The sequence below is a fragment of the Gobio gobio genome, assembly GCF_949357685.1.
Source record: "Gobio gobio genome assembly, chromosome: 24".
Classification (NCBI taxonomy): Eukaryota; Metazoa; Chordata; class Actinopteri; order Cypriniformes; family Gobionidae; genus Gobio; species Gobio gobio.
This window is the reverse complement of record NC_137120.1, coordinates 13,675,952-13,697,569: the sequence shown is the minus strand read 5'-3', so window position 1 is coordinate 13,697,569 and position 21,618 is coordinate 13,675,952. Positions and strand designations below refer to the sequence as shown.

The 21,618-nt window shown below is 41.0% G+C and overlaps 2 protein-coding genes across 4 annotated transcripts in view; one reads left to right on the top strand and one right to left on the bottom strand.

The window, feature by feature from the left end:
* Positions 1 to 5,413: 5,413 nt before the first annotated feature.
* On the bottom strand, positions 5,414 to 12,006 carry LOC307120934 (uncharacterized protein). 2 transcript variants are annotated; one of them, XM_079808218.1, is made up of 4 exons: positions 11,966 to 12,006; positions 6,773 to 7,087; positions 6,443 to 6,577; positions 5,414 to 5,927 (listed from the first exon to the last, which is right to left on the bottom strand). In XM_079808218.1, the coding sequence occupies exons 2-4, from the start codon at positions 7,053 to 7,055 to the stop codon at positions 5,710 to 5,712; spliced, it is 636 nt and encodes a 211-aa protein (XP_079664344.1). In that variant the 5' UTR covers positions 7,056 to 7,087; positions 11,966 to 12,006; the 3' UTR covers positions 5,414 to 5,709. The 2 variants fall into 2 exon arrangements, with proteins under 2 accessions (XP_079664344.1, XP_079664343.1); XM_079808217.1 differs by lacking the exon at positions 11,966 to 12,006 and adding an exon at positions 10,488 to 10,602.
* LOC307120932 (uncharacterized protein) overlaps positions 10,983 to 21,618 on the top strand; it is a 27,015-nt gene continuing 16,379 nt past the window's right edge. Inside the window, exons 1-4 of one of the 2 annotated variants that reach the window (XM_079808208.1) lie at positions 10,983 to 11,191; positions 13,245 to 13,586; positions 18,921 to 19,247; positions 20,976 to 21,116. In XM_079808208.1, the coding sequence (XP_079664334.1) occupies positions 11,149 to 11,191; positions 13,245 to 13,586; positions 18,921 to 19,247; positions 20,976 to 21,116 (853 nt within the window). In that variant the 5' untranslated portion in view covers positions 10,983 to 11,148. The remainder of the gene's footprint in view (positions 11,192 to 13,244; positions 13,587 to 18,920; positions 19,248 to 20,975; positions 21,117 to 21,618) is intronic. The other variant, XM_079808209.1, reaches the window with a different exon arrangement.

Sequence of the window (21,618 nt, the reverse complement as noted above, 5' to 3'; positions counted from 1 at the left end):
GATCGTTCAAGATGCTCACGACCAAGCAGATCCTCGCGCATATTCGCCCGAGAGACTGGCTAATCTCCCTAGATTTGAAAGATGCATATTTTCAAATCAAGATAACGCTGCGTCACAGGCCATTCTTACGATTCGCCTTCGACGGCCAGGCTTATCAATACACCGTCCTTCCGTTCGGCCTGTCACTAGCACCCCGTACATTTACGAAGTGCATGGACGCGGCCCTCGCTCCTCTGAGAAATCGAGGGATGCGAGTATTGAACTATCTGGACGATTGGCTCATCCTGGCGCAGTCGGAGGCCGAGCTCCTCGCCCACAGGGCAATGCTGCTCAGCCATCTGGACAGCCTAGGGCTCACGGTCAATTGGACCAAGAGCTCATTAGTGCCCACGCAATCAACCTCATTTCTGGGTTTGAATCTGGACACTGTGGCAATGTCAGCCCGCCTGTCACCCCATCGCGCGCGCCAAGTTCGGCGCATGGCTGCGTACTTTCGGCCGGGCAAAATCGCACCTCTCAAGCTGTTTCAGAGGATGCTGGGACGTATGGCCTCAGCTGCAGCTGTGCTCCAGCTGGGCTTAATGCGCATGCGCCCGCTGCAATGCTGGTTAAACGCCCGAGTGCCTCACAGGGCCTGGGCGTCCGGTGGCTTCAGGATCAGAGTGACTCAGGGCTGCGTGTCAGCCCTAGAGCCCTGGTTAGTAGCCGACTGGTACCAGAGGGGAGTGACGATGGGAGCCATCTCACACCGCAAGGTCATCTCGACGGACGCCTCCACCACGGGTTGGGGCGCCGTTTTCGAGGGCAGATCAGCCTCTGGCCTTTGGTCGAGCGAGGAAAAACTCCTACACATAAACTGTTTGGAGATGATAGCGGTAGAGAACGCGCTCAAGCAGTTTCTCCCGCTTATACGAGGACACCATGTGTTAGTCCGGTCGGACAACACCACAGTGGTGTCCTACGTGAACCGGCAGGGCGGTGTCAGGTCCAGAGGTCTGGGCAATCTGACAGAACGCCTGCTCGTGTGGGCACACAGCTCGCTGCGCTCGTTGAGAGCTGCGCACGTGCCGGGCCACCTCAATGTGGGCCCGGACAAGCTGTCCAGGGGCCTCATTCTCCCAGGAGAATGGTCCCTGCACCCCCAGACAGTCCAGCTGGTATGGCGCCTGTTCGGCAGAGCGGAGCTCGACCTCTTTGCAACAAAAGAGAACGCCCGCTGCCCGACGTTTCTGTCCAAAAGCGAGGATGCGCTGTCCCAAACTTGGCCCAGCCTCCCGCTGTATGCTTTCCCGCCGATCTCCCTATTGCCCCAGGTCATAGCGAAAATCAGGGAAACGCGCCGTCCGGTGCTCCTTATAGCACCGCGCTGGGAGAACCAGATTTGGTACCCAGAGCTGGTGAAGCTGTCGCACTCACCCCCCTGGCCAGTTCCGCTGAGAGCAGACCTTCTCTCTCAAGCAGGAGGCTCAGTTTGGCATCCCCATCCAGAGCGATGGTCTCTGCATGTATGGGTGACCAACGGATACCCGTTGACCTGCCCGAAGGGGTTATGAACACGATTTCACACTCTAGAGCCCCCTCGACGAGGCGGTTATATAGTTCTAAGTGGTCGGTGTTCACTGAGTGGTGTGTTTCCAAGGGATTGGACCCACAGCAATGTGGGGTCCAGCGGGTGCTCTCCTTCCTCCAAGAGCTTTTGGAATTGGGCAGGTCCCCTTCCACGCTCAAAGTGTATGTGGCGGCTATAGCAGCGTTCGCTCAGACGACGCTAGGTAGCACGCTAGGAAGGAACGAGCTCATCGTCCGTTTCCTCAGAGGAGCCAGACGGATGAATCCCCCGCGGCCCCCGTCGGTTCCTATATGGGATCTGGCCTTGGTCCTAGAGGCCCTGAAGGCTCATCCCTTTGAACCGCTCGAGACTGTGGAACCAAGGTTCCTTTCGCTGAAAACCACGTTTCTGATAGCTCTGGCTTCAGTGAAACGCGTGGGGGATCTACACGCGCTCTCAGTGAGCCCGACGTGTATGGAGTTCGGTCCTAATGACTCTAAGGTCATTCTCAGACCGAGGCATGGTTATGTCCCCAAAGCGATCGGCACTCCCTTCAGGGCGCAGATTATCTCCCTCTCGGCTCTGCCAGCATCCGATGAGGGGGACGGTGGCAATTTCCTCTGCCCTGTCAGGGCATTGAGGGTTTATGTCACACACTCCGCCGCCTTCAGGCGTTCTGAGCAGCTATTTGTTTCGTTTGGTGGGCGCACTAAAGGTCTCGCCTCCTCGAAACAGACCCTGTCCAGGTGGATAGTGGACGCGATTGCAACTGCATACGCTTCCAAACACCTGCAGTGCCCGCTAGGTGTCAGAGCACACTCCACCAGAGGCATGGCCTCTTCGTGGGCTTGGGCCAGAGGGATTTCCATCCACGATATCTGTATGGCGGCAGGCTGGGCCTCCCCGTCTACGTTCGTGAGATTTTACAATCTGGAAGTTCCTGCCTTACAGGCGAAAGTGTTATCAGTTCAATAGGGCCGTTGGTTCTGCCCAGTGATTCTGCGCAGACATAGCTCACATACTGGTAGTAAGTTCGGTACTAGGCTCATGTGAATTTGAAGGAGACCGGCGGTGCCGTTCCCTCATTTACGAGACGAGCTGTTGTGAGTTTGAAGGTGACCGGCGGTGCCGTTACCTCACTCATATAACAAGATATTGTGAATTTGAAGGCGACCGGCGTTGCCGCTCCCTCATTCATGAGACAAGGTGTGGTGAATTTGAAGGAGACCGGCAGGTGCCGTTCCCTCATTCATGGGACAGGGTGTTGTAACCACCCGTCGTAAACCACCCGTCAGTTCGAATGAAGTGTCTGTATATGTGGTGGCCCGTTTTTCTTTACCGGCCACCCTGCCCGAGCAGTGTTATGGTCCCCGGTTCCCTGGGATACATATGCTGTATGCGAGGCGCGCACGGCGTTGACAATATGTTCCCGTAGCGTAAGGAACTTACGCAATACGAGAGAACCTCTCGTAAGAGAACGATACTCGGTTACTTAACGTAACCTCGGTTCTCTCTAGAAGAGGGAACGAGTATTGCGTTCCTTGCCGTGCGCCCCGCGGGCTTTTACGCTTCAGAACTAAGAAAACCGAATATGCAGCCCGTGAGCCCTGCTTATATACACGTGGCCACGCCCCACCTATAGGCAAATGAAGCCAGGTGGGCGCGAAGCGCCCTCATTGGTCGCCACGTCACGCGGGCTCACCGATAGGCTGCTGCAGTTGCCAGCAGAGCAGCCAATAGCACGCTGGAATAGCCTGCTATGGTCTGCCAGGCTGCCGCACTGCGTTGACAATGTTACAAAATTAAGGATAATTTTGGGTTTTTCAGAAATCTCGAAGAAAGAATACTTTCCCGTAGCGTAAGGAACTTACGCAATACTCGTTCCCTCTTCTAGAGAGAACCGAGGTTACGTTAAGTAACCGAGTATCGTTTTCTATCTTGTGAGTCAGTGTTTTTGTACGTCCTCGTCGCGTCTACCGGTTCTAAAATGTGCATACAGTCATGAGTTTCTGCTCAACATCGGCCTCACACACGCCGAAGCTCGGGCTGCACTGGCCGGTGGCCTTCAACATCCCCGACCCCCAGTACTGCATCTGGCCCACAGCGGAGGCACCAAACGCAGCGTTAGATTAAGCAGAAGGGGGGTAAGCGTGAGCATATCCGGGCTAGCCAGCCTAGCCCCACAATAAACTGGATTACATTCGATTACTGCTGTTGTGTCTTTGTTTGCGCTGTGTACTCAACGCGCGTCACTGACGCTTTTATTTTATTTTAAAAATAATGCTATTATCAACACTTACTTTTAACTCATTCATCTCGACAGCTGTAATGGTACTTTGCATGTGTTACAAAGTTGGTAATAATGATGAAGACGGACTCGGTGTGACTGGGACTCGTGTTTATTCAGAACTCTCAAATACAAACACAATAAACTCGCGCTGACTGACAGCTCTCTCATAACTCAGTAGTTACTATAAATAACTTTGTTAGCAATCGCTGAGCTCCTTCTCTGGTACGTTAGTGATGTCCGGTTCGCGAACGATCTTTCTTTTGAACCAGTTCTTTTTAGTGAACCGAATCAGTTCACCAAATCGGACTGAATCGTTCTAAACGGTTCGCGTCTCCAGTCAGCGCTGATCCATAATTTACTAAAGTTACTAACTTTCTGACATGAGTGACGGTCCCTCCGACTAGAAATAGACTAATAACCTGAAGTATATGCTGTAACTACAACAGTTCAGACATGCTGAGAACTGATGTGAAGTGAACTCAGGTCCATCCGTCTCTCTGGCAGCAGCTCGTGCCTGCTCGTGCCTCGTAGACCTCGTTAAACCACGCCCCCTCAGCTCATTTAAAATGCAAAGATGTCAGCCAATCACAACAGTGGGCGTTTTTATTGAAGTCTCACTGCAGACACGCCTCTTGAAACAGGGCAGTCAGCCACAGGGCAAACAGCAGGATAGAAAAAATGCCTTTTATTTCTAAATTATGACATTTTATGATGTAAAAGTCATACTAACAATATAAGTACACCTCAGGAAACATTATAAAATAATAGAAAAATGCCATGCCATGGGACCTTTAAGTGCTCACTGTCACAGTTGTAAACACAACAGCTTCCTTACTCCATGAGAGGGTTTGGCATCACGATAACTTTGTTTCCAGATGGACCATAAAGAATGCTACACTTGGAGAGGCTGCTCATTGCAGAGCATGTGGGTGGAGTTTTCGTCTAGCTCCTCCTCACTAGACGTCAAGCAAGGAGGAGCGAATGTAATTTGGGCCTAATGGGAGGAGCTTGAATATCCAACCACACTCTTAACACTACCCACAACTGTATCTCTCCACCCCATTAGACGTCCAGAGAGGTTGAGCTAGACATCATTTGACTCTGCAGTGAGTACCATTTTAATTTTATGCATCAGACGTTCAGCCAACGGTCCATGGGCATGATGTCTGAACGAGGAAAAAAACATAATTCTGTGTAGCGCATCACTGTGAGAGCAGGCGGTTACCCCTAGTTCTGAAACAATTTAAACATCATAAACATACTTATAGCCTTTATCTATTAACTGTTAATCATGGGAACTAGTCTATGTGGTTCTGAAATCTGCATAAAAGTTTGCTTAATTCCTATTAATCAGGTCTGTTGCCATTAAACAAATTGAACTGTTTTTTTGTTTCCCAATATCCTTAATTCCTCTACGAGCTGGACTCGTTCACAGCTTGTCAGATCAAACCACAGCTGTACAGATGTAAATAACTCTGGAGCTGCTAGTGTATCATGTGAATTCTGTGAGTCACATACAACCTCTATTTGAACTATATTGTTTAAGGGTGTAATAAAAGTGTACAATAGTTGTTGTAAAACGAAATCTTTATTAAAAGTCACCTTAACATTCACCAAGAGTCATTTCAAGGGTTTCAACACACACAATAGCTTATGAGATAATTCTATGGCACCACATGTGGTGCTAATTATTATTTTGTTTAGGGTAATTGTTTGCAGCCATTCATTTAATATATCAATACAAATACAGTGCAAATATAATCAGTAAATGTACAATGGATGAAAGACAATCTGTTAATAAACAGCTGTGTTAGTATAGGAATTCTGAGTATTAATGCATGTTTTATTTTCGTGATTAAACCAGCAAACTTTAGCAAACATATCTGGAACTAAACCTTCTTCTCATTTCATACTGGTCTGATCTTACTCCACGGGTCTGACGGTGATATCCGGTCTCTTCTGTTCTGATCAGCTCGCTTCTTGTAGACTTGATGTCATAAACCAGCACAGCAACAGTAGCCACGCCCACCAGAGCAGAGATAACCAATCGAATCACGGTTTCAGTAAAACCACAACAGTGGATGTGGTCTGAAAAAAAAGAAAAACTCATTTTTTACTACTTTTTGATAGTATTGTTTAAAATAATGAATATAATCTCTGAAGTCTTCTAAAAGTCTTCTTTAACCTCAGCTCTCTTAGAAGCCTTTGTGTTTTTTTTGACTCTTTCTTCAAGATCTTTTTTTTTTTTTGCCTCGAGCACTTATGTTTTCTAAAGCAACACCTCCACTCACGCTCACACTCCTGCTTCACGTCTCTGTCGCTCATCTGCGGTCTGTTCTCTGTTCCAGTTAAATCACACATAAAAACCAAATGCTCTTTTGTGCCAAAGTTCAATCTTTCTCAAAGAATGCATACCTGATCAAACATAAACCTTGAATGCCATGTCAGGAGCTTTGAATAAAAGCATCTGCCGGATGCATAAATGTGTTGTTAATAAAATCTTGCTCTTTGAATTGGCTTATGTGGTTGATGGTTTAGCACCCATCAGCAGAGACCTAAAACAACACCTCTGATAACTAATAGCACTGACATAACACACGTACCTGGACACGGCTGATGGAGTTCAGTATTGTTGACATTCTCAGTCTGGATGACGGTTGAATTGTTCATTGCACAGCTGGATGACAGTAAAATGGTGCTTGATGATCCTTCTGGTGATGAAGTACTTTGTGCAGACTCTGATAATGACAGATGTTACTGTGACGTCAGTCTCATCACACACTTCTGATCTTTATTTATAGTGAATTAATACTTTAAATGGAACCAAAGCCATTCACATATCATAAAATGGAGCAATAGTGAAAAGAACACTATATAACAAGATACACAATAATTCTGCAGAAAATAAACATTTAATATTATTCTCCACTCACCATAGACTGTGAGACTGAAGCTCATGTAGCTGGTCTCTTTGCTGATAACTGTTAGTTGATAAAGACCAGAGTCTGTGGTTCTGGTGTTTGTGATGGTCAGAGATCCAGTTTGATCCAGCTTCAGTCTGTCTCTGAATCTCCCATCCGGACCATCATACGTCAAGTTGGTTTGTGTGAGTCTGCTGACTTCAGCTATTCTGGTCTTTCCGAACATCCACTGTATAAACATATACTTCTGTACTTCAGTAACATCAGTGTGTAGAGTGACAGAATCTCCCTCCATCACTGACACTGACTTCACTTCATTTGTCACATCTACAGAAAAAAGGGAACATATTTTGTAACAGACTATATAAGTTATAGTGATTTGCATTATGCAGATATTTTCCTCTGTGAATGTTATTAGAAATATTATTAGAGATTAATAAACTTTAGGAATTCAGTGCCAGATGTTTTTTCTCCAGCACTCACTTTCATGAAGACTTTGTTTCGGACTTCCTTCTTTTTCTCAACAGGTCCCAAAACGAATGCATTAAATTACACTGTAAAAAGTGATCCGTTCACTTAACTTTTAAAAAAATTAAGAAATCCGTTGCCTTAAAACTAAGGGAACTTTATGCGTAATTGAAAAAAGTTATTCTGACAAGTAAAATAAAATGTGTTATTTTAAGCTGGACTAACTTAATTTTATTAAATTGCAATTACTTAAAAATGTCAATCTACTTAACTTAAAACTAAAGTTTTTTCTGAGTTCTCTCTACTTACTTAAAGGAACACTCCACTATTTTTGAAAATAGGCTAATTTTACAACTCCCCTAGAGTTAAAGTCCCTGTAAAGTCAAAACTAAACATGTGTTCTGAGTTCCTCACACCACAGATAAATGTGTTATTAACCACCAAGCCAAATTTGAATCATAAAAAATTCCGGGAAGTACATAAAATAGCTTATCAAAAACCTGAAAAAATGAGCAGCATTCTCTGCTCTCAAACGCTGGGGGTGTGTCGGCTGTCGGTGCCGAAATAACGCCCACTCGCGGGAAAGCTGCAGTTGCACACAAGACAACACTCACTGATCACGAGTCTATGATCACGAGTTCACGACGCACCAGATGTCGGCGGGACGGGAGGATGAAGGCCTGGTCGGGGGATAGTCGGTTCTGCAGCGGATTATCAGTGAATCCCAGTTGTCTCCGGTGAAAGTTTGTAAAACGATCCGGTGTAAAGTCACTGCAGAGGTAGGTGTCTGTGATGATCCTCAGCTCTCCATCAAGGTTGCTATTCACAAAATTAATCCACTTCTTCATCGTTTTTGTTTTGTAAGCTGTTATGTAAGTTGTTGACTATAGTAACTAACAGTACTAACAGTAACTCGCGATCGAACTGATGCGAATGTGCTCTAGTTATGATCGTGTTAGGGGAGGAGCCAGGCTCGGTGGCTCCAGTGCATCATCGAGCCACCGTTTTAGCCCCGCCCAGAAAATCCTGAACACAGCAACGGTGAAAAACTGTTTAACGGTCTAACTTCTGAATTCAGTACTTCATAGTTCACAGTCTTTGTAATGTGTTTCAGCAATACATTTCTAACATTTATAATGTGTTTAGAAACAAATCTCAGAATTGCCTTTACAGGGACTTTAAACAGTTGACTTTTACCATTTTCGAATCCATTCAGTCGATCTCCGGGTCTGGCAGTAGCACTTTTAGCATAGCTTACCATAGATAATTGAATCTGATTAGACCGTTAGCATCTCACTCAAAAAATGACCAAAGAGTTTTGATATTTTTCCTATTTAAAACTTGACTCTTCTGTAGTTGCATCGTGTACTAAGACCGACGGAAAATGAAAAGTTATGATTTTCTAGACCAATATGGTTAGGAACTACACTCACCTAAAGGATTATTAGGAACACCATACTAATGCTGTGTTTGACCCCCTTTCGCCTTCAGAACTGCCTTAATTCTACTTGGCATTGAATCAACAAGGTGCTGAAAGCATTCTTTAGAAATGTTGGCCCATATTGATAGGATAGCATCTTGCAGTTGATGGAGATTTGTGGGATGCACATCCAGGGCACGAAGCTCCCGTTCCACTACATCCCAAAGATGCTCTATTGGGTTGATATCTGGTGACTGTGGGGGCCATTTTAGTACAGTGAACTCATTGTCATGTTCAAGAAACCAATTTGAAATGATTCGTGACATGTGAGCTTTGTGACATGGTGCATTATCCTGCTGGAAGTAGCAATCAGAGGATGGGTACATGGTGGTCATAAAGGGATGGACATGGTCAGAAACAATGCTCAGGTAGGCCGTGGCATTTAAACGATGGCCAATTGGGACTAAGGGGCCTAAAGTGTGCCAAGAAAACATCCCCCACACCATTACACCACCACCACCACCAGCCTGCACAGTGGTAACAAGGCATGATGGATCCATGTTCTCATTCTGTTTACGCCAAATTCTGACACTACCATATGAATGTCTCAACAGAAATCGAGACTCATCAGACCAGGCAACATTTTTCCAGTCTTCAACTGTCCAATTTTGGTGAGCTTGTGCAAATTGTAGCCTCTTTTTCCTATTTGTAGTGGAGATGAGTGGTACCCAGTGGGGTCTTCTGCTGTTGTAGCCCATCCGCCTCAAGGTTGTGTGTGTTGTGGCTTCACAAATGCTTTGCTGCATACCTCGGTTGTAACGAGTGGTTATTTCAGTCAAAGTTGCTCTTCTATCAGCTTGAATCAGTCGGCCCATTCTCCTCTGACCTCTAGCATCAACAAGGCATTTTCGCCCACAGGACTGCCACATACTGGATGTTTTTCCCTTTTCACACCATTCTTTGTAAACCCTAGAAATGGTTGTGCGTGAAAATCCCAGTAACTGAGCAGATTGTGAAATACTCAGACTGGCCCGTCTGGCACCAACAACCATGCTCAAAATTGCTTAAATCACCTTTCTTTGTCATTCTGACATTCAGTTTGGAGTTCAGGAGATTGTCTTGACCAGGACCACACCCCTAAATACATTGATGCAACTGCCATGTGATTGGTTGATTAGATAATTGCATTAATGAGAAATTGAACAGGTGTTCCTAATAATCCTTTAGGTGAGTGTATATTCTCATTCCTGCGTAATAATCAAGGAACTTTGCTGCCTGGGTGCAGCGGCCCAATGATATTATCTGGATGCTTCAGTTAAATGGTCATAAAGTGCGAGATAAGATGTAAGTAGCTAAACTAAACAATTCATATTTGGTTTTAGGATTGAAATGTTAAACTACCGACAAAATGAATCAGGCAAACTAATAAACCTTTGTCTAATTTCACCATTTTTAATTTCACAGGCTGGCTACAGGCATGTATTATGGTAATTTTATGCTTTAGTACAGTCAAAAACTTACATACAGCACCTTAAAATTGAGGAAACACATTGCCTTGCAAAAATTTAAGAAACCACAACTTATTGTATGTGTAGACTACTTATAATTCACTTTGTGACTTATTTGATTAATTTCTTTAAAAGTCTTCAAAAAAAATTGTAGCCTACAATTGTAGTTGTGTAAAATACATAGATACTGGTCACCTTCTACACAAATTGAGATGTGTTCCCCATACCCTGACGCAGGGAAGGTCTATACGTTTATAAAGATATTAAAGTGATAATATATTAATACACTTTTTTATGAGAAACACTATAATGAAAATCGTTCATAACTTACCAACCAGACGCCACAAGCTCACAAAGAATAAAATAAAAGCGTTAACCATATTCCTTTGTTTTGCCAACCACTCTAATCACGCAGCAAACCCCTCTAAAAAAACAGGTTCGCTAGTAGGCGTTCCCAGCGGGTTGACTAGCGGATGTCTTGGCAAGTTATTGACAGCTCTTACCACTTAAATTAGGCTAAACGTTTTGGAGCATACATTTAATAAGTCCATACAATGGAAACGTATTAGTTAAGAAGTGCCATTGTTGCAACAATGAAAACGATAATTAAGCTTACTTCTTCCCACATTAAAAAATACTGTAGGCTAGTATATTATAGTAAAATTACTCTAGTGTTTTTGAACCATACAGCCTACTATAGGAAAGTGTAGTACATTGTAGTATTTACTACACTTTGCTAATTTACTATAGTATATATGGTTAAAAAACACTAGTATTTACTGAGTAATTTTCTATAATATACTATAGTACTTTTTCATGTGGGTTTACAGTGAAGTTATGTCAACATACCACTCCTCAAAACTCGCTGAGGAGTGTGTGAACCGCGCCAAGTTTGGGCGTAGTTCTAAGACGACGAACAAACACATCGAGATTCTAAAATAACCTAATTGTTCATCTTTACTGAATCCAGATTTTCACAGCTCTACAAAAACATGCGGATGCTATCACTCTTTCTGTTTTTATTCTTTATCTACGGTAAGTTTTGAACCTGCTTTACTTTCGGTTTCCATTTGAGAAGTAATTTCTACGTTAAATGATTTGTAAACTTCATCGATCGAGTCTAGTTTGGTAAACACACAAAATCGTATTTTACATACGCATACCAAGTTGAGCGGTGCTAGCAATACATCCGACAGAGATAACGCTTTGCATACTGCAACAAAATCTAATTCTTGTTGAGTATTTTTGTCCCGAGAAGATATTTGAGAAGCAACGTGAAGATTAAGACTTTATTGATTCAGAGAATGCATCTTCACTGTATACAGTAAACTAAGATTAACATTTATTTATATTTAGTTTCAAGATATGAAAATAAGTTTCAATCGCTTATGCAGAGGAATTATTAAGGCTACACGTTCTTGTTTTTATGCTTAGGCTACCGGTAACAAAAATAAATGGGCATACGCAAAATGTAATGCGAGATATTAGGCTATATATTTCCTTTTAAACTACTGCTTATATTTTTCAATATATAGCCTATGCATTGACCATGGATATATTGATAAAAGTATTAAGAAATTAAGACAAAAATAGCATTACATGTAATAGGCCTATTCACAAAGTTTTATCCTAAATTGTGTACACATATTGCACACATGTTCCCATATAAATGTGAATGTATGTTCACACATACATTCACGGAATGAGTTACAGCAGATTTCTTGTTCCCAGCGTGCTTTGCTTCTGATTGTTAAATGAGAGTTAAAGGTAGTACACCCAAACATAAAAAATAGCCCATGATTTACTCACCCTCAAGCTGTATATGACATTCTTCTTGCAGACGAACACAATCAGAATATAATATAGCCTAATATATATATATATATATATATATATATATATATATATATATATATATATATATATATATATATATATATATATATATATATATATACATTATAGCCTAATTAATATAAAAATGTCCTGGCTCTTCCAAGCTTTATAATGGCAGTGAATGTTGCTTTGTTTTTGAAGTCCATAAAAGTGCATCTATCCATCATATAACGTGCTCCACATGGCTCTGGGGGGTTAATAAAGGCCTTCTGAAGCGAAGCGATGCGTTTGTGTAAAGTAAATTATCTCGTTTCCGGCCAATTTTTCGTACACAAACATTGATTCGCTTCAGAAGGCCTTCATTAACCCCCCGGAGCCGTGTGGAGCAGTTATATGATGGATAGATGCACTTTTATGGACTTCAAAAACCATGGGTAGCCTAAATCATGGGATAATTTTCATTTTTGGGTGAACTATCCCTTTAAGACAATATTTTACTTATTTTAGAAAGGAATTGGCTGTGCTCTCTTCAGCATAATTATAGTCTCTGTGCTAAATACTTCTGTACATGCAGGTATGCTTGTGTTATTGTTAACTAGCTATATGAAAACATATGAAACATATGTCATATAAATCATTTTAGAATATAGGAAATATATTATTATTATATGATACGTATATTTCTATATGTGTATATATACTGCATGAGTAAATATGTTTAATAAATTTATGCAAATGCAGTACCACATCTTAAATTACATGTACATCTATGTTAAAAAGTGTATTACTGAATATAAAATTAGTAATACAAATATTATTATATATGCATACATGCTGTATATTGTCACATATTCTTCATTATATGAAAAGTGGCAATTCCATATGTATTATTCAATATATTGTAATATATTTACACAATATATTACTCTGTATATTTTCTAATATACAACATATTGATCATTCATATATAAGGAAATATATTTTCTTTGCATAAGGGTATTGTTTTGTAAACTCTTAAATGTCCTATTTTTTTCACAATCTGGGGTGCGTCTCACAAAAGCAACTATGGTTGCAAGTTCTGTCGTTACCAATAGAGTTCATATAGAATGGAATTTGTGATTGTAGTTGGTTAAAGATGCTTTTAGGATACACATTTCGCACCCCTGAACAGTAATCTGATTTGTCTGTTCAGCAGCTCACACAATGATTTCAGTCTGTTAACAATGTAAAACTGCTTGTGTTTGTTCTCCAGGTGTGTCTGATTCAGAGACAGATGAAACTGAATTTGAGACAATGACAGTGATGGAGGGAGATTCTGTTACTCTGCACACAAATCTTACTGAAGTACTGAACGATGATACCATACTGTGGCTTTTTGGACCTAAAGACTCTCTCATATCTCAAATAATGCGAAAGGGTGACTTGACTTCATTTTTTGTCACTGATGATGAGAGATTCAGAGGGAGATTGCAGGTGGACCAAAAGACTGGATCTCTGACCATCAGAAACACCAGAATCAAACACTCAGGACAATATAAACTCAGCATCTCTAGACAAAAGACTACAATAGAGATATTTAATGTTACTGTCAGTGGTGAGTATCACAAGTCTATCAATATAACAATAGTAAGCATGATACATTTAATGCATAATGCATATACACTCACCTAAAGGATTATAAGGAACACCCATTCAATTTCTCATTAATGCAATTATCTAATCAACCAATCACATGGCAGTTGCTTCAATGTATTTAGGGGTGTGATCCTGGTCAAGACAATCTCCTGAACTCCAAACTGAATGTCAGAATGGGAAAGAAAGGTGATTTTAAGCAATTTTGAGCATGGTTGTTGGTGCCAGACGGGCCGGTCTGAGTATTTCACAATCTGCTCAGGTACTGGGATTTTCACGCACAACCATTTCTAGGGTTTACAAATAATGGTGTGAAAAGGGAAAAACATCCAGTATGCGGCAGTCCTGTGGGCGAAAATGCCTTGTTGATGCTAGAGGTCAGAAGAGAATGGGCTTACTGATTCAAGCTGATAGAAGAGCAACTTTGACTGAAATAACCACTCGTTACAACCGAGGTATGCAGCAAAGCATTTGTGAAGCCACAACACACACAACCTTGAGGCGGATGGGCTACAACAGCAGAAGACCCCACCGGGTACCACTCATCTCCACTACAAATAGGAAAAAGAGGCTACAATTTGCACAAGCTCACCAAAATTGGACAGTTGAAGACTGGAAAAATGTTGCCTGGTCTGATGAGTCTCGATTTCTGTTGAGACATTCAGATGGTAGAGTCAGAATTTGGCATAAACAGAATGAGAACATGGATTCATCATGCCCTGTTACCACTGTGCAGGCTGGTGATGGTGGTGTAATGGTGTGGGGGATGTTTTCTTGGCAAACTTTAGGCCCCTTAGTGCCAATTGGGCATCGTTTAAATGCCACGGCCTACCTGAGCATTGTTTCTGACCATGTCCATCCCTTTATGACCACCATGTACCCATCCTCTGATGGCTACTTCCAGCAGGATAATGCACCATGTCACAAAGTTTGAATCATTTCAAATTGGTTTCTTGAACATGACAATGAGTTCACTGGACTAAAATGGCCCCCACAGTCACCAGATCTCAACCCAATAGATCATCTTTGGGATGTGGTGGAACAGGAGCTTCGTGCCCTGGATGTGCATCCCACAAATCTCCATCAACTGCAAGATGCTATCCTATCAACATGGGCCAACATTTCTAAAGAATGCTTTCAGCACCTTGTTGATTCAATGCCAAGTAGAATTAAGGCAGTTCTGAAGGCGAAAGGGGGTCAAACACAGTATTAGTATGGTGTTCCTATAATAATCCTTTAGGTGAGTGTATACAGGTGCTGGTCATATAATTAGAATATCATAAAAAAGTTGATTTATTTCACTAATTCCATTCAAAAAGAGAAACTTGTATATATTATATTCATTCATTATAGACGGGCCAGTCGCGAAAGTTTGTCAGGCGTAGCAACGGTAACAAAGGAGGGTGGGGCTTAGCGAAGGGTCAAGTGCATAGTTTAGCCCAGCTGAAACATTAACGTTTGCAAAACAAATCTTGCTCCATCCTTTATCTTTATTCATAGTAGTAAGAATGATAGACAATCTGCATTAATATACACAGTTTTAGGTAATACTGCAGCCCACACCTGATTTACAGTAGTATTTCAGTAAGACATAATAACGCGAGTTAGCCGTTTAGCCAGATACCTACACAATATGAAACGCAAACACATTGTAGAGCACAGCGTCTCGACATGATGCTGTCCAGTATCCGCTTCAGTGTTTGAGGTGCGTTTCCCTGGTCTCTACACGGTGGCATGCGCAATAAGTGGACAGGTAATATGCTAATGTTTCATTTTGACATCACAACGAAACGGCTTGCGACTCGTTTGAAAAACGATTAGTTTAATTGACTCAGAGACAATAAGTTTATATACGGTGAACTTTCAGATTTAAAAGGATGTTTTCATTCAGTTAGAACTATGTTACACACTACATGAAAGATAATTATCAAAAATCCATAAAAGGTGTAGCCTGACAAGCCAGACCCACATCAAGATGTTGGGTCTGGGAACTCAACATTGGCAGGGCTCAATCCGAGGGGCGGGATAAACGGTTGTCTGTCAAATTCCCTCTGCATGCAATAGGATAGTGCTACAACAAACCAGAGCAATGCAGAGCAACGCAGAAGGTGAAGCAGAGCTAGTTGATAGATTAAACTTTTTCCGTATCCGGTTGGCAAAACTCCAAACACATCTTCCTTTTTAAAGAATGACTTCAGTGCCGGTCTTTGTTCTTTTCTCAAAGAAAAGCTTAACTCCAAGTCTTCCAGAGTCGCGGCCAAAGCCAATTCGAAAGGCCGCTGTTCGCCAGCTTCATTGTTTACAAGTAGCACTCGGAACCGCGGCAACTCTGCCATCATTATGTTCAGGGCCGGCTCTGTAAATCTGGGGGCCCTAAGCAGGATAATTTTGGGGCCCTGCCTTGCAGTGAATAATGGAGTATTGCACTGCAAACCAGCAGCTGTATACAATCTAACACTTACATATTTCATCTGTATATCTTTTAACATGATTGCCTACAATTATTTTACTGCTTATTAAAGTACACTCACTGAAACAGTAAAAGTAAAGATTATAGATTTGCAAATTTAAGGTCAATTTGTTGTAAACAAATAAATATTAATAATTTAGCATTAACAATATATAGCTAACTTACAACATTAGCCATAGTGGTATGCGGCTCGCTATGCTCTACTGAAGCAGCAGTAGAGTCACCTCCTCCAGCTGTTGAGATTACAATATAATTAATAATAAATACAGTATGCAGAGTAGATAAAACACATTAATTTTAAATTAATATTAAAGTACAATTAGACAACATAGTGAATTATGATTATAAAACTAAATTTTTTATTGGCAAGAGGAAAATTAGCTATGTTGAAGTTGCGCACAAAACTATTCAAAAGAAAGGCGGTGGGAAATATTTACTTGTGTCATCTCTGGTGTCAGCCTCCTGAAATGTTTCTCCACGACCACCAAAATATTTAAGAATGGCTCCTCCTGAGAAAGTGACATTTAGTTTTTTACAATTATGTTAAGGGTAAATTAAAAGAAATCCAATGTTAAATTATATTATTTAATTATTGGTTGATTAACTCTTACATACTGTTCATATTTTAAACCTTCACAGCATGGAGTGAGATATTTTTTACCTTTTATGATTACATACAGTAATACATTCACTGTAAAAAAAAAATCAGGTGCCCAATTGAAAATTTTCTAGTGAGCGATCACATCTAAAATTTTCAGTTGGCCAAATTTAATTTCTTGAAATTTAATTGAATTAAAATGCATCAATTCACATTAATTCAATTTGGCCAACTGAAAAATTTAGATGTGATCGCTCACTAGAAAATTTTCAATTGGGGACCTGCTTTTTTTTACAGTGTTCTTTACTAAAATTTACCACAAATCCATTTTGCTTTTAGGTGTCTTGTATCGATCATCATTCAATAATGTTTCAGAGAGGACACTGTGTTTTCTTTAGGTTTAAATGGTCTGGGCGATTTAGCTTAACAATAGCCTATATAAAATATTTCATAATAGTATATAGATTAATATTTATTAATAATCTTTAATTGCCTATTCAATTAAGACCATAAGAAAAAGCTTGTATTTAACCGCTTTATTTTAAACTTCATTTTGATTTTGACTGTCAAATGATTGCTCTTTCTCTTCCTATTACTTTCTTTCTCTCGAATGTTCTTAAACTATTTTTTTATTGTAATAAGCGTCTATTGAGACAAAGATTTTTCGTTTTTTTCTTTCCCAGAACTAGTGTAGGTCATGTAACGTTAACTGTTAAAAAGAAAATACATTCATAGGAGGTGGGTCTGTCTCTACGCGTTCTGTAGCCCAGAGCTGGGGCCGACGGCTGGACCATAGCGCAAGCAATGTTGATTCAGCATAATCGACGGACAGCTAACGTTATGCTGCGTTCACACCAAACGCAAATAGAGTGTCTGGCGCGAGTGATTTGATTTCAATGTTAAGTCAATGGAAAGGCGCGTTGACGCGCGTCTAGAGGTCCCGTGGCGCGGAAGGCGCTTTTCGCGCGGTGCGAATGACGCGAATTGAGCGTCTTGCGTGATAAACTGCGGCGACGCTGGCGAGTGCAATCTGTAGTTAGGGGGCCCCCTAGTGGCGGCGGGGCCCTAAGCAGCCGCTTAGTTCGCTTATAGGGAGAGCCGGCTCTGATTATGTTAAGCCCGCCCACCGACTCTATTCACGATGCGATTGGCCTGACTAGAGTTAGGTTTTTCCAGCTCGCAAGCCAACGGAGAGTTGCTAGACGCCCTGGCTGCAAATTACGTCTAGATTTCTAGGCTATAATAGGGGCTCTTTAAGATACCAAAACACAAATGTTTATTATTTGAATGTTCTGAAAATTATTTAAATCTAAATAGGTTTTATAGAATAAAGTGGCATGTCATGAATTTATCAAATTATTTCTAAAGGAAATAATACATTTGGACACAAAAATATGCATATGTCACTGACCCATGTCTGTGTGTAAGCATTAAGAGAGTTTCCAGATTTTGCACCGCACAAGCAGGATTTCATAATGGGACTAACTCATTCAAAATTTCTGAAACACTTCCAATTCACAACACAATTTCTTGACTTCCGTAAGAAGAGCTCTGCACCTGTGTTGCCTTCTATCATAAAGGGACAGCAGGTAGAAGTAGTCAAACAATATAAATATTTAGGGACTATAATCGACGATAAATTACAATTTGAGGAAAACACCGATATAATTAGAGGAAAAGCTCTTCCGCGTATGCATTTTTTAAGGAAACTTAGACTTTTTAACATGGATGTTTCTTTTATGAAAATGTTTTATACATGCTTCATTGAAGCCATTTTAAGTTTTTCCATCGTCTGCTGGTATGGTAACCTTAATTTAAAGAACAGGAGGAAGCTGACAAGCATTGTGACAATGTGCAGTAAGATAGTGGGGACCGATTTAAGGACTATCTCACAGATTTATGAGTGCAGGACGATTAGGAAGGGCCAGGTAGTGCTTTCTGATGTTACTCATCCATTGTATGCTGAATTTCAACTCCTTCCTTCAGGGCGGAGATTTAGACTCCCCTTGTGTAAGTCAAATAGATATAGAAATTCTTTTATACCGGCGCCAATTAAGTTTTTAAACGATTTTTCTGTAATTCAAGGTAATTGATGTGTTGTGTTGTGTTGTTAATATGTGTATGTGTATACTACTGTTCCTACTGCTGTCTATACAAAGAATTGCCTTTAAGGACAATAAAGTTTAACTAACTAACACTTTTTTATTAACATTCTGCTTGTTTTGCAGGCGTGGTTGGTGAAACGGATGGAGTGAAGTCAGTGTCATTGTCAGTGACAGAGGGAGAGTCGGTCACTCTACACACTGATGCTGAAATGCTCAAAGATGCTCTGATGCTGTGGAGGTTTGGAGATAAAGGCACCCTCCTGGCTAAAATCGATGTTGAAACTAACGAGACCTCATTTAACAAAGCTGATGAGCAATTCAGAGATCGACTGAAGCTGGATCAAACTGGATCTCTGATCATCACAAACACCAGAACCACAGACTCTGGACTTTATGAACTACAGATCAGAGGCAGTGAGAGCTCACTGCGATTCCTTCTTTCTGTCACTGGTGAGTAACTCTGAGCTACTGAATGTGCAAGTCTTTCAATGTAATTAAATGTGGTATTATTAGCATCAGGGTTTGAAATTAACTTTTTCACTCACCTGCCAATTTGGCTACTAAATTTTTAAGTTACCAGCCATTCAGAACTTCTACTAGCCAAACTTAAAATAAAAAAACAAAAGAAATAAACCAAATTAACTATGTCACAGCTTATATATGATTTTTTTCTTATCATTTCATTTTAATCAATAATTTTTTATTATCAACAAATAGCATGTAAATTAAAGTTAATTAAAAAAATGTTTAATTAAAGTGATGTGACGGCAAAGTATGGTAGCCCATACTCAGAATTTGTCCTCTGCATTTAACCCATCCAAGTTAGTGTACACACACATTAGTAGAGTAGTGAACATACACACTGCAAACCAACAAGGGTAACTTCCATATTACACCAGAAGAACATCACATGCTTAACAATACAATAGAATTTGAAAAAAGAGAGAAAAGGAAAAGAGAAAGAAAGAAAACAACAGAGGGTACATATCTATATATTGTTGAACAAGCATAAATAGATACTTTTTATATGAAAATGTAAAAATGAAGGACATCATATTGCAGTTGTTTTAATTGCTTTGCTATTTTTAGATTTTGAGCTCACATCTATACACATTTTAATCTCCTTCTTAAGCAGATTGGGTTTGCCATTTATAAATATATGTATTTATTTTGAAATCTGGATTTCATACATTAATTTCTTATTCAAACACAATCCTGTCATCCAGCCATCTCTTCCCTTCCTCTTTCATCCTCATCCTCATCCTTTTCACCAAAAATGATAGATTAATACAGTATAAAGAACACTAAACATTATAATTTTTTGATTTGTTTAAAGTTCGCTATTGCTTCAATGCAAATGACGAGTGCTCCATTATTTGTTGCGTAGTGACACGTGTTAGGGGGTAACAGTTTGTGACCCAAGACCAGTTGTGAAGAATGAAGACCAAGAGCGATTAGCATTAAGCTTTGTATCAGTAGAAACCCGGTAGTATGTTCGAATGATCGTGGCCCCCCCCCATATCCCCCTGACACGAGAGATTTATGTATTTTATGTCGGGAAAAAAGCCTCTGACGCTAATATCGTCATTTTGCGTCATCAGAGGCTTTTTTGGCCAGAGGCTAGAGACTACAGCTAGTAGTAGGAGCTAGTTCTCAGCTAGTGTGCTCATTTTAGTTTCGGTTTAGTATTAACCCTTTAAAGAAAAATGTACTGAAGAATAGTTTGCAGTTTCAACAGCAGAAGCCAGCTTCAAGTCTCACAAGGAGTTCGTAGGCCGCGTTCCCTCTCTCTACTAGCTTTCGTACATACAATTTCTCAACAGTTATACTGTTTTCAAGGTCTAGCCCTGTCATTACTGCAAGTTGAATGGTTCTGATTGGCTAAGAAAAAAAATAGACAGTCATAGTAAATAAGCATATGTTCAAGCAAGCCAGATATGTGCAGATTCTGCGCTATACGCTTTATTTAATATATCATGATGATTCGCACGTTGAGTATTTGCACAAAATCTGCGCAGATTTGGCTTACACAAACTTCCCCAGCAGAGCCAAATTGTCTAGTGGTTTGACAGTGTTACCCGCGGTTGGCGGGTGTTAATTTCAATCCCTGATTAGACTATACTTGAAGTAGTTTCAGATCATCACATTAACTGACATCTTCACCATCTCTCTTAATAGCTGTCCCAGATCCTCAACTATCTTCAGGTGCGAAAGCAGGAATAAGTGTTGGCTTTTTGTTTCCTTTTCTTCTGCTTGTGGCTGCAGTTGTTGCTCTGATTTACTATATCAGAAGGAACTCTAAATTAAAAAAGCAAATGGGTAAGTATTACTTTAAACAGGATTTCCTACTTTGGTTTGGGGGGGGGGGGGGGGGGGGGGGGTTAGCAGAGTTTAGCTTCAACTCCGATTAAATGAACACTTTGAAAACAACCGGTATGTGGGTTGGAGTAGTGATAAAACTAAACTCTGCAGGGCTGTGGCCATCCAGGAATTGAGATTTGTGCCCATGTTCAAAGGGGATGGGTGCTTCCTAGTAAGGCTGCATATCTCGGCTGCCATGCCATCAAAGGCTGTCTCATTTTGAAGGATTTTTATTAGGCAACCTTTGGGCCACTCCACATACCCACACTTGCAGTCTTGGCCACTTGAGAGTGCATGCATGAGGTCTGAAAAATGCAAGAGCGCAGTGCACTTAACGCACACTAAATCCACACTATCCCATAATACCACTTCAGAGCGGTCTTTGAGACTAAGGGTGTTTTCACTCTTGGGTCCTCTTTAAAAGAACTGAACTCAGACTGCTTTAAGTGGACCAAGAGGT